This window comes from Fukomys damarensis, unplaced genomic scaffold (assembly GCF_012274545.1).
Source record: "Fukomys damarensis isolate Sample0158 unplaced genomic scaffold, DMR_v1.0_HiC HiC_scaffold_3, whole genome shotgun sequence".
Lineage (NCBI taxonomy): Eukaryota > Metazoa > Chordata > Mammalia > Rodentia > Bathyergidae > Fukomys > Fukomys damarensis.
In genome coordinates, this window is record NW_022900915.1 from 48,330,933 (window position 1) to 48,343,285 (window position 12,353).

General features: G+C 49.3%; 1 protein-coding gene across 1 annotated transcript in view; it reads right to left on the reverse strand.

Moving 5' to 3' along the window:
- Window positions 1-4,647: 4,647 nt before the first annotated feature.
- The window catches only part of Trim11 (tripartite motif containing 11), an 8,282-nt gene continuing 576 nt past the window's right edge, over window positions 4,648-12,353 (reverse strand). The window contains exons 2-7 of the mRNA XM_033768090.1: window positions 12,246-12,353; window positions 10,026-10,121; window positions 8,910-9,140; window positions 6,825-6,847; window positions 6,637-6,737; window positions 4,648-5,519 (exon numbers count right to left, since the gene is read on the reverse strand). The exon at window positions 12,246-12,353 is cut by the window's right edge and continues 67 nt beyond it. Coding sequence (XP_033623981.1) covers window positions 4,972-5,519; window positions 6,637-6,737; window positions 6,825-6,847; window positions 8,910-9,140; window positions 10,026-10,121; window positions 12,246-12,353 — 1,107 coding nt within the window. The 3' untranslated portion in view covers window positions 4,648-4,971. The remainder of the gene's footprint in view (window positions 5,520-6,636; window positions 6,738-6,824; window positions 6,848-8,909; window positions 9,141-10,025; window positions 10,122-12,245) is intronic.

Sequence of the window (12,353 nt, forward strand, 5' to 3'; positions counted from 1 at the left end):
GCAATTTTCATTTTAGAGATCTTTCACTACACTGGTTAAATTAATTTCTAGGTATTTTCTTATTTTTTATAGCTATTGTGAATAGCTCTATTTTCTATTTAATATAAATCACTAAGGGCATGTAGTTATGCTACTTTTTGTGTGTTGACTTTGTATCTTGCACATTTACTGAATTGACTTATTACTTACAGTATTTTTGGTGGAGTTATGGGGATTTTCAATATATGAGGTCATATCATCTACAGTGACAATTTGACTTTATTTTTTTCCAGTTTGGATGCCTTTTATCTCTTCCCTGATTGCTTGGCTAGGACTCCTAGAACACTGTTGAATAAAAGTGGTGAAAGTGGGCATCTTTGCATTGCTCCAGACCTTAGAGAGAAAGCTTTTAGGTTTTTCCCATTCAGTATGTTAACTGTTGGCTTATTGTAAATGGTTGACACAATACTTCTATATATAAATTATTAAATATTTTTGACATGAAGGATGTTTATCAAAAGCCTTTTCTGAATCTGTCGAGATGAACTTTTGGTTTTTGTCACTTACTCTGTAGATGTGGTATATAAGTTATTGATTTGCATATATTAAGCTACTGTTATATCTCTGGACCAGATCCCATTTGATCATGGTGAATAATCTTTTTAGTGCTTTTGGGTTTTGGTTGTTAATATTTTATTGAGTATTTTTGGGACTATAGACATTAGGAACATTAGCCTGTAGCTCTTTGTTTTGTTTCTTAAGTGTCTTTATATGACTTTTGCATCAGAGTAATTCTGGCCTTGTATATAATGTGGTTGGAAGAGTTTTGTTCTATTTTTTGTAATAACAAGGAATGCATATGAGCATTTCTTTAAAACGTTTGGTAGAATCCAGGACTAAAGCCCTCCAGTCTTGGAATTTTCTTTGATGCAGAGCTTTTCATTACCAATTGTTACTTTTTATTGGACTGTTCAGGTTTTCTATTTCTTCATGACTCAGAAGCTTTATGGTAGGTTTATTCTTTGGTAGAATTGTCTCTAGGAATTTTTCCATTTCTTCTAGGTTATCAAATTTGTTGGCATATAGTTGTTCGTAATAATCTCTTATGGTCATTTGTATGACCTTGTCTCATTTGTGGATTAATTTATTTGTGTCTTTGCTTTTTTCTTATTAGCTAGAGACTATTCTGTTTATCGTTTTGAAGAGCAACTCTGTTTCATTGACCTTTTGTATTTTTTAGCCTTTATATCACTTACTCCTTTTCTGATCTTTATTATTTCTTTCCTTTTACTAATTTTTGGTTTGGTTCATTCTTATTTTTAGTTCCTTGAGATGCAGCGATGTTATTTGAGAAATTTGATGTCAGAACTGATTTCTATACATTTTCCTTTTAATACTGTTTTTACTGTATCCATAGGTTTGGGTGCATTGTATTCATTTTTATTCATTTCAAAAAATTTTTAATTTCCTCCCTTTATTTTCTGAATTTTCCCTTGGGATTTTGGAGGCCCTCCAATCCCAACTTCCTGCCTCACACTGTACGCAGCTGCTCCTAATATTCCTCTTCTTCTAACTTTCAACTCGAATAATTTATAGGTGATAATGGTAATTCCTGATTCCCACAGTGCTGAGAAGAGTGGAAAGAGAACCTGGGATAGGTGAAGGGAGGGAGTCAGTAGGGGCGGGGGCAGGGGCCAGGAGCACAGTCTGGGCTGCCTGTCCCCTGCTGCTTATCTCTAGGGAGTGAAGGGCTCCATTAGCTGGGAGGGAGGTGTCCCTGTCATTTCTTTCTCTTGGATGCCAGTTCTGAGCATTCATTGGAGAACATATTCTCAATTGTGCATCCCCCTCTCTTCCTTGCCCACCTCAACTGTTATTCAAATATTTTAGTTTTGTGTCTTGGAATAGTTTCAAAGTTTTTATTATTGATTTGTGGTTTCATTGCATTGTGATCAAAACATACTTCTTATAATTCTTTTTTCAACTTCATGTAATTCTAATTAAAGTTTTTTTTTTTTTTGCTGAGATTTATTTTGTGGCCTATCATGTAATCTATCCTGGAGAATGTTCCATGTGCTGATGAGAAAAATATGTATCCTGCAGCTGTTGGGTGGAATGTTCTGTAGACATCCGTTAACTTCATTTAGTTAGGGTGCTGTTTCATTGTTAAATTTTTGGCTGGATCATCTGCCCACTGCTAAAAGTGGGAAATCTTAAAGCCCCCGACTACATTTTGATGGAGTCTCTTTTTTAGGATTTCTTTTCTTGTCTTTTTTTTTTTTTGCATCGGGGATTTAACTCGGGTCTTTGAGCTTGCAAGGCAGGCCACCGAACCACTGAGCTAAATCCTCAGCAAGAATTTCAATTATATATTTGGGTGCATAATGTTTCTTCTTGCTGAATTTACCCCTTTATAATTATGCAATGACTTTGTCTTTATTTCTTTACAGCTTTCAACTTAAAGCCTATTTTATTAAAGTATGGCTAGTTCTGCTTACTTTTGGGATGCATTTGCAGGGGATAGCTTATTTCATACCTTCACTTTCAGTCTACGTGTGTCTGTAGCACTGAAGTTTCTTATATGCAACAAGTAGTTGTGTCTTGTTTATCCATTGTATCTGTATTTTAATTGAAGAATTTATCCATTTACATTCATGATAATTATTGATATGTAAGGTTTACTACAGTCATTTTATACCTTGTTTCCGGTTTTCTATTTTCTCCCTCTCCTATAATATTCCTTTGTGGTGATTTAGTCTAGTGGTATATTTTAATTCCTTCATTTTTTTCTTTTCTGGTTACCATGAAGATTACAAAAATATTTGGTTACAATAAACTGTTTCAAAATGATAGCAACTTAACATGATCATAAAAAAGGACAGAAACAAAGAACGAGAAAATATACTGTGGTAAAAAGAAAACTTTACATTTACACACCATTTCCCCCCACATTTTGATTTTTTTGATACCCCATTTTATGCATTATTACATTGCCTATCTCTAACATATTAATGTAGTTGTCTTTGTCATTTCCCTTGTCACCTGGACAAATTATCCTACACCTGCCACTTAAAGGAGTGACTTATTTGGGCTTAGTTTATGTTTCAGTCCATGTTCGGCAGGCTTTCACACAGATATGGTATGGTAAAAAGGCGGGGGATGAGGAAGGGTGCTCATGTCACCTCGGCCAGGAAGTAGAGAGGAGGGGAGCCAGAGAAGGAGATATGCCTTCCCAGGTCATGCCCTAGGGACCTGTCTCCCCAAACCAGGTACCATCTCCTGATGGCAAGTCAACTATAGCACCTCCACCCACCTCATGTTCCAATTCTCAGAATGGCTAGTGTAGGTCTCAGCAAGGCTACTGTGGGACTTGACTGCTAGTGAAGGACTCAGCATTGCTACTGTAGGGCTTACCATTTCTAGTAGGGTACTCACCACTAGCAGTTTGTGATACTTAGGTTGTTCAGTGTCACCCACTTTTGAGACAGGCTCCTTGGTCAGGAGCTGGGTGTTATTGCCATCTGTACCCTGCCTAGCCACCAGTGTCTTCCTCTGGGACTCATGGTTAGAGGGAGAACACCTGACATGGCTGGTACATGTGCTTGTTCTAGGGAGTCATGGAGTTTGCTGAGGCCTCGTCCAGGCTACTCTAAAAAAGTATGGCTAGCATTGTGCTCTGTACTCTGTGCTCCTCCTTGATCTCACCCAAGGGTATTTCTGCTTGATTGCTGGGGCCATGTTTGAGCACCAAAGGAGTCTCAGGAGTCAATGTCACCCAGGACAGACTGTTCCTTGTCTCTGACAGTGGCCAGTCAGGCTGTAGCTGCTTATGGAAAGGAGGCCACACTACTCAGGGAGAAGTTGCCCCAGGCTAAGTTTTCTTGCTCCTGTATATAAGTGGCAGTCACTGCTGATGACCTGGTTCAAAGTGGTGGTAAAGAGCAGTCACTCACGAAGAATAAAGCCCAATCCCGGGAGAAGTGCAAATGCACAGATGTAGAGGAAGGCCTCCTCGAACAGAGAACACAGGGAAGGCTCATCAGGTAACTTGAAAAGCACTGTTAGTAGCTACAAGTGTTTAACACACATGCAGCAGAGCTGGTGGAGCATGTGCAATCTCAAGACTCCTGTGTGGCAAACAGCTGCCAGTCAGCTGGGAGCCTCTTTCTGTCCCCTCACCAACCCCTCCCTGGGGCCTGGCTCTTGGTTCCTGTAACTTATCCATAGCACAAGCAGAAGACAGAATTGCAGGTAACAACTTTTATTTAGGGAAATGCTGTCCTTACAATAAATAAAGTAGAAGGGTTAAACCCTCAAACCATACACTACAGCAGTCCCTTGGATGCTGTAGGCTTGGGCTCTCTGCAGCACCCCTCTGCAACGTGGGCTACCATGATGGGGCACACATGGAGTCCTTAGAGAAGGCCACTAGGGTCAGGGGAAGAGAGGCATCTATGAGGCCAAGCCAGCCTGGGATGAGCTATGCACATGTGACTGTCACTCCTGCCCCTACTCCCTACAGGGTGCACATGTGCTCGGGTATTCTCTGCTAGAGTGTGGGTTGTGGGATACCTATGCACAGTTCTCCCTAGTTCACCTCCTGAAGTACTGGGTGCTAAGGGTCCTCTTCTGCAACAACCACTTCTAGGCTAGTGACAGCTCCTATCATGACTCTCATCTATGAAGCCAAACCCTGGTTCCCACTGTTTACCTGGGTGGAGTACATGGGGGGTGGGGGCCTGAGGATCCTGGCATGGGGCAACTCAGACAGGCTCTTAATGTCAGAGGTGAAGGCTGCTGGCGCTTGATGTACAAGGAGGGGCTTCTATTTGCCTATAGTCACCCCAAGTTCGGTTTCCCAAGCACATTCAGAAAGGCACATTTCTCCCATCTTTCAAAGGACATGTTTCCTCCTCCCAGGCTCTCATAATGGACAGATCTGGAAGCAAGACAGGGCCAAGAAAGGCAAATGGACTCCTGAGAAGGTCTGCATCACTGGGGAATCAGAGCATCGCCAGGCCCACCTTTCAACCGGCAGATGGTTAGAGGGGTCGGGCTGTTTGACAGAGGTGAGAAGAGGGGCCGCAGTGTGCCAGAGAAGGTTGTCTCAGGGAAGATGAACAGCAGTGACCCATCTGTCACACTGTAGAAAGAGAGGTGTCCAGCCTCATAGTCCAGGAAGATGCCCACGCGCCTGGGGGGATCCCGCATTGGGGAGAAGGCCCGCTTAGTGGAGGAGTAGTAGCTGCCCAAGAACACCAGGATCCAGAAGCCATTGCCAGCTGACAACTCGCCCTTCTCCTTCCGGTTGACGTTGTCCCTGCATATACCCAGGGCCCAACTGCTGCGCTCCCCAACTTCCACCTCCCAGTAGTGGCGGCCTGAGGTGAAGCGCTCCTGGCCCAGCACACAGGGCCCAGGATCGAAGCGCTCCGGGCTGTCAGGAAGAGCTTGCCGTAGGTCACCTCGCTGCACACTCCTCCTGTCCTCGGAGAGGACCAGCTCGGGGTTGGCGGTGTCTGGGTCTAGGGTCACATCGCCTGTGGAGAAATGCCCATGGTCACCCAGGTATGGAAGTACCAGAGGCAGCATCTCAGGCTCAGGCCCCAATGGCAAAAACCTCCTCACCCCAGAACAAGATCATGTAGCCACTTCTAGCAACCCCTGAAAATGTACTAGAGGTCAGTCTGACTCTGCGTCAGGTGACAGGAGAAAACCTGATTGGTTTCTTTGTTCATTTGAGAGTTCTGGCCAGGCTTGATCCCCCTTCAGAAAGGAGAGTGGCTGTCACCATTTGGCCATGTGCCAGGTGAACGCTGGTTGGTGTCTTTGTGGTCCAGCACCATCCTATACTTGCACCCAGCAGGTGGAGGCCAGGATTCTTCCTGCACGGCCATGGCAGGGCAGAAATAGACTTAGTGTGGTCTGTGTCCCTGGCTCCTGTTCTCATTCATAACGAGCTCCTTCTGCCACACCGGAGTTTGTGTGCATGGTACAGGGCTGCTCACCTGGAGGATCAGTGTCAGGAGAGTGGGCTAGAAGGTCCACACCCGCCAACCAACTGATCTCCAGAGAGGGCTGGGGCTGGAGGTTGAGTTCCTCGCCAGTGACTGACAATTTAAGCAACTGTTCCTGTGGAGAAGAACCTCCACAAAAACTGCTGGATGAGGCCCAGAGCCTCTCCACATTCAGGTGTGGAGGGCAGTGCCCAGAGGGGGTGCAGGAGGGCCAACCCTCCACAGACCAGGCCTATACATCTCTCTGACTCTGGTGGCTCTTCTGCCATGTATTTCATAGTAACAAACAGTGTTCTCCTGAGTCTCATAAGCCCTCCTACCAAATTATCCAACAAGGGGAGGGGGTCGGTCAGGGGAACATGACTTACAGCAGGTGGGACAGAAGTTTGGGGTCCGTGGGTCTCATGAATAGTGTCTGAAGTGAAGGCCAGTGGACTTAGAACTGAACTGATGGTTGAATGCCCAGGGAGTTGGAGCACATCTTAGCATGTGAGCTGGGGTTTCCTGGCCACACACTATTCTGATCAGATTGTGTAGAGGTAGGAGCCAGGCCATAGGACACACTGCTGGCTTCCTGGGTTCACCACAGCACTGTCCCCAGGTCCCCCATCTGCCCAAGGCCCAAGGCCTCTGTACCCACCTCGAAACCTCCTCAGAGTCTCCACCAGCCCTGGCACTCTGCACACGGTCCTCAGCTCCATGGGCACCACCTCCGGGGGCTGCAGCTTCACATCCTGCACCCTACAGGGACAGCCCAGCTTTACCTCAGTGGCTGCAGCCCACCCCCCCCCCGCCCCCACCTGCCCCGGAGGGGATTGTGGCTTGTACCTGCACAAAGCATCCTTAATGTCCTGCATGAGAGAGGAAACATGTTCTCAGTACTGATGCCTGTCACGTCACTCTCCCCCAGCCCTGGGCATGGCTGTTTCCTCCTGCTCAGGATACAGGACCTTTCCCCCAGGCTCCAGGTGGACAACCTAGGTGTCAAGGACTGCCAGGCATGTGTCCCTGCCTCCAGGAACAGATGGCACTGGCCAAGGGTGTCTCTAACCCTCAGGAATTGCCCCTCAGTTTCCCTGCAGGCACAGGGCCTCTAACCTATGCCTGGATGCTCTTCCTACATCTGACCATCTGATCTACGACGACCTCTTACTCACCACAATGTCTTAGCTAAGACCCCAAATCCTTTCTTCACACAAAACCCGTGTCCCCATTTCCAGGTCACCCTCCCTCCTAAGGTGTTTCTGCCATTCTGGTATCCTACAGCAGAGGAGAGCAGTTGTGGTCTATAATCCCAACTACTTAGGAAGCTGAGGGAGAAGGGGTCATAGCTCAAGGCCAGCTTGGGCAACCTATCAAGACTCTCAAAATAAAATAAAAAGGGCTGGCATTACGGTTTATATCTAGGATCCCTTGGACCTCATGTGCTCCGAGGTGGGGCTTTTGGGAGGTGATAGCATCATGGTGTGACACTAGATTAGTGCACTGATGGGTTTGTAGCTGAATGTGATGCTGGAGGTGAAGCCTGGTAGGCAGAGGTGGGTCACTGTGGGTGTGGCTTGTAAAGGTCTATTTCCCTCCTTTTTCCTTGATGGCTTGATGCTTCCCGCCTGCCACACCATGAGCAAGCCTCTTTGGCGATGCCCCTCTGCCACGCTGCCCTGCCCAGCTGTCTATGGACTGAAACCCTACAAACTGTGAGCCAAAATAAAGCTTTCCTTTTAGTTGTGGGTGCCAGGTATTGTGTCTTAGCAGCAAGAAAGGTTAAGATAGCTGGGGTGCATCCCAGTGACAGAGTAGTGCCTAGCATATGTATGAGGCCCGGGGTTCACCACAGACAGTATGGGGGGGGGCAAGCACTCCATCACATAAAATTGAATTAGCTGTTAGAGAAATTTTGAGTGGCCTTACTACAAAGAAATTACAAGTGATCAAGTAATGGAAGTGTCAACATCCCCAACTCAGTCAGCACAAATATGTGCCAGACATCTCACTGTTCCCCATAATGTGTACAATTACCACCTGCCAGTTCAAAAACGATTAAAACTTGCCAGATGTGGTGGTATGTATCTGTAATCCCTGATACCTGGGAGGGTGGGACAGGAGGATCTTAGGTTCGAGCCCAGCCTGGGGAAGTTAGTGAGACCCTGTCTCAAAACAAAAATAAAAAGGGCTGGGGATGTGCCTCAGTGTGAAGGCTGTAGATTCAATCTCCAGTACCACAAAGCTAAAACAAGCAAAACACCTGAGAAACATTTAAAACACAAGACCTTTCAACTTCCTAGGGCTCCTCAGTCTCCCACTCCTCTCTGCTCTCCACCCACCGCTGACCTTCTGAGCCACAAGCCAAGTCACTGGTCCAGGATGCCTCTTCCTGCCAGGAAGACTCTTCCAGGAGACATCTCCTGGGTCCAGAGGCCCCTCCCAGTGGACGCCTCCTCAGGGAGGTCCTGGTGGGACACACGGCACCTCCTTCTTGGGGATGACCCCCGCATACAGACTTGTTCCCACACAGGAGGCACAGCCACCTGATCTCAGGTCTACACCACTCTGGGCACTGAGTTCCAGTGTCTGTGGGGTAAAACATTCAGCTAAGCCTGGGAAGGACCAGTGGACCTTGTATGGAGCCTCTCAATCCCCACCCACATCCAATGCAAGGCAGAGAGCCTGAGGCAGGGGGCCCACAGAAGGGTGAGCCAGCCCTGTGCCGACAGCCACACTTTCCAGCACCACTTGGCTGCTGTTGTGCCACAGAGGAGGGTGCCCCAAAGGGTTCTGGTTAGGGGCACCAAGCCAGCTAGCAGAGCTGGAGCCCAGAGGGGGTAAACGGGGATGGGGGATGTGCCTCCGTGTCCTGGGGTGCACGGTGAGCCCACTGTTGGGGGATGTCCCGTGTGGCCCTCCTCTGCTCACCTGCAGCAGCCCCAGTGCAGGCAGCTGGCAGCGGCCTTCCAGCTCAGCAATGAGGGTGGCCAGTTGGGCACTCTGCTGGCTAAGGCGCACAGCACCCTCCCGCAACCGGGGCAGCACCTCTAGTTCCTCTTCCTCCAGCCTCTGTAGCAGTTGCTGTTCCTCCTCAGCAAGCAGACGACGTAGACGCTCGAATTCACCAAGCATATTCTGTCGCTGGCTCTCCACCATCTTCTGCGGGGTCAGAGGAACAGTGAGGCTAAGACCCATCTCCCGGGGCTCTTTGTACCCCAAATCCACCACCCAGGGCTGCCTGGATCCCAAATCTACCACTTGGGGCTGCCTGGACCTCAAATCTACCACCCATGGCTTCCTGTATCCCTAAACCATCACCCCAAGCAGTTTGGACACAAAATCTGACACTCAGGGCTGGCCAAGCCCTGAACATACCCACTGGGGCTTCCCAGAAGTACAGCTGACCATTCAGGGCTCTCCAGACCCCAAACCCGCCTGCTTGGGGCCTCCTTGACCTCAAACCTACCCCTTGGGGCTACCTGGACACCAATACCAGCCCTGAAGCCAGCAAGACCCCAAGTCAACAACACAGAGCTCCCCAGATCCCAAATCCAGTTCTGGGGCCACATATACTCCAAACTTGCCAACTGGACCCAGCAGATCCTAAGCTATCATCTTGCACCAGCCACACTCCAAACCTACTACCCAGTGCTAGTCAGACCTTGAATCTATCTCCTGGGGCCACCCTAACCCCAAATGGTGTGCCAAGGCCCAACACCTCTGTCCTTTATCCCAAACCATCTGGGGCCTCCCCACATCCAACCCCTCCGGGATTTCCATGCCTGGTTCCCCTACCCTGAATCTATCACCTCAAGGATGCCAAGAGTCCAGGACAGACACTTGGCAGGTAGACCCCCCACACACAAGTGTGCACACTCACACACACCCTCAGCCTCCCCTCCTCTCACCCACCCTTGGTGGACTTGCAGTGACTGATGACCTCAAATTTAACCAACATTGTCTCCAGGGCAGACTCAGGTAAGTGTCCTCTCCTCCTGTCTCACCCACTGCTCCTGCCACCCAGACCCTAGGCCCAGCACCTGCCTGCCACAAGGCACAGGTCTCCTCAGCCTGGGCTTGGAACAGCAGTGCATCCTCCATTTGTCTCCGCAGGTGCTCCAGAGACTTCTCCAGCCTCCCCTGGGGATACAGAGTGGGGACAGAGCCATGAGACTCCCCAAGAATACCTAGTAACCTTGCTCCAAGGTGGATCTGAAGGCCCTGGCACTCCCTGCTCTAAGCAACCTCTCCTCTCATCCTTCTCCTCCTCCCACAATGTCAGTGGTTCTGGTCTGCACCAAGGCAGCTAACAATGCCTATATCACTACTCCAAGGAGATGGTGCTAGAAAGTAGAGCTTGAGAGACAAAAGGGCTGAGAGCCTCATGCCCCGCTCCACAGGACACCCCAAAATGACACCTTGAACCCCAACCCTGCATTCCAGCCTTAGGATTTAGCCAGCCATCTCTGTATGGCCAGACAGGTCACAGCTGAGCCTCCATACCCTATGTGTGGCCAGGAGTTCGGTCAGTGGGGCCTTGAGTAGGCCCTGGCCTCCTCCTATACTAAGCCCTCCTCTCCCCTCCAGCTGTCTGTTGTACAAGCCAGACAGAACTGGGATGTCCCTTTGGGGTTCAGCTCACGTGTGATCACCAGTCAGGGCCAGGCAAGGAGTGTGCCCTATGGGATGCTGTGTAGCCTGGAGACTCTGCAAAGTGGAGGGACAGTGTTGTCAGTAGAGCTGAGCTGTCCAGACCCGCAGGGCAGGGAGAAGCTGGGCCTTCCCCAAGGTGACCAACTATAGGCACTTACAAGAACAAACAGGCGGAGGACACCCAACCCAGAGAAGCGCATTTGGCAAATGGGAAGAAACCATCTAAAAGTAACCCTCGAATCTCCAAGATGAAAATACAGCCTTGATCTTCCATCGCTCCCTTACTAGCCTCACTTCCTATAATTTATCAGCCCTGGAAGTCCAAGCTTCCTTCCTTGTCTCTAACTTTTCCATGACTTATTACGCTTTATTAAAATGGTGCATATGTGAGCCCAAATCTAACAGTGCCTCTGGATCTTTCATTTATTTTCTGTGAAGCCTCTGTTTATAAGAAATTTAAAATATTAGTAAAACTTTTCTGTATGTGCCCTGTGCCAGCTTTCTAGATCCCAAATAATAAATTCAACATGATGGAGGAGAAATTTCTTTCCTGCAACAGAAGGGGTTAAGTGCTGTCCCCTGAGACTCCTGGGGCAGCTCTGGGAGCCCCTGGGACTTTCTGCACTCATCCTGGTTCCTAGTGGTGGGAAGGAGAGCTGGCAGGCTGACTGGGGTATGGATGGCACTGTATGAAGCAACAGTGAGAAGAAATCCACAGGCATCTGTCTATAGATAGGCCCAGCAGAATGTGTCTAAGTCTTTTTCAAACTCAAGGCAAAGGGTGTTGCTGCTCAGATTTAGATTCAGAAGTTCCTTCTATGGGGACTCAGAAACAGGGACAGCTACACGTTCATCTGATCCACTTCTCATGCAATGCACACAACTGTCTGTAATGCAAAACCTGAGCCGCTGTGAAGGTGCAGCTCGGTGGCAAGAGCTTCCCCAGCATAAAGAAAAGCCACAGCACCTTGGCAGGACACCGACCAGGCTCTCTGGGAAGTCTGTCTGGGTTTTAAGCAAAGAAGGTGGGTGCCACTCTGTGGTCTGAGAGGTAGAAATGGCCCCCACTTCCCATACACAACCAGCACAGACCTGGAGCAAGCGGGGTTGGGGATCAAAGATTCTGTCTCCATCTTTCCAGCTTGGCCTCGGCAGGAGCTTCCCCAGGGTTCAGCCCTGGTCCCGAGGCAGGTCTCTGCCCACAACCCTCAGTTTTTAGAAAGGTCGCCTGGGAGTCATGTAGGGCCAGCCGCCCTGACCACCACTTTCTGCTTCTCCAGCTCCTTCCTGATCCGTGGCCCGCAGCATTACCCTATTTCTTCCACCGATCCTCGCACCATCCCTGTGGGGGCTCCACCTCACCCCTAACCCTGAGCGCCCAGTGTCCCTGAGTCCCAGAGATCATCGGCATTTGGGCTACTCCTGTCCCTGCAGCATAGGCCTGGGACAGGGAGAATACGAGTCCCCGCCTCGGGTCCTATCCTGGCTGGTGGGCGATCAGCCCCGCCCTGGACCCGAACCCCCAGCCCAGGCCCAGCATGAGCTGCGCATCAAGTACCATGTCCCCGCCACCCCAGCATCCTATCCCCGAGCTCCCCCTTTAGGGCGCACCTTGAGCTCCTCAGCCGCGTCCTGTAGCGGCCTCACGCGGTGTGCCCAGTGCTCGCCCGCGCGCTCGCAGGCTGCGCACAGCAGGCGCAGTTCGTCGGCGCAGAAGGC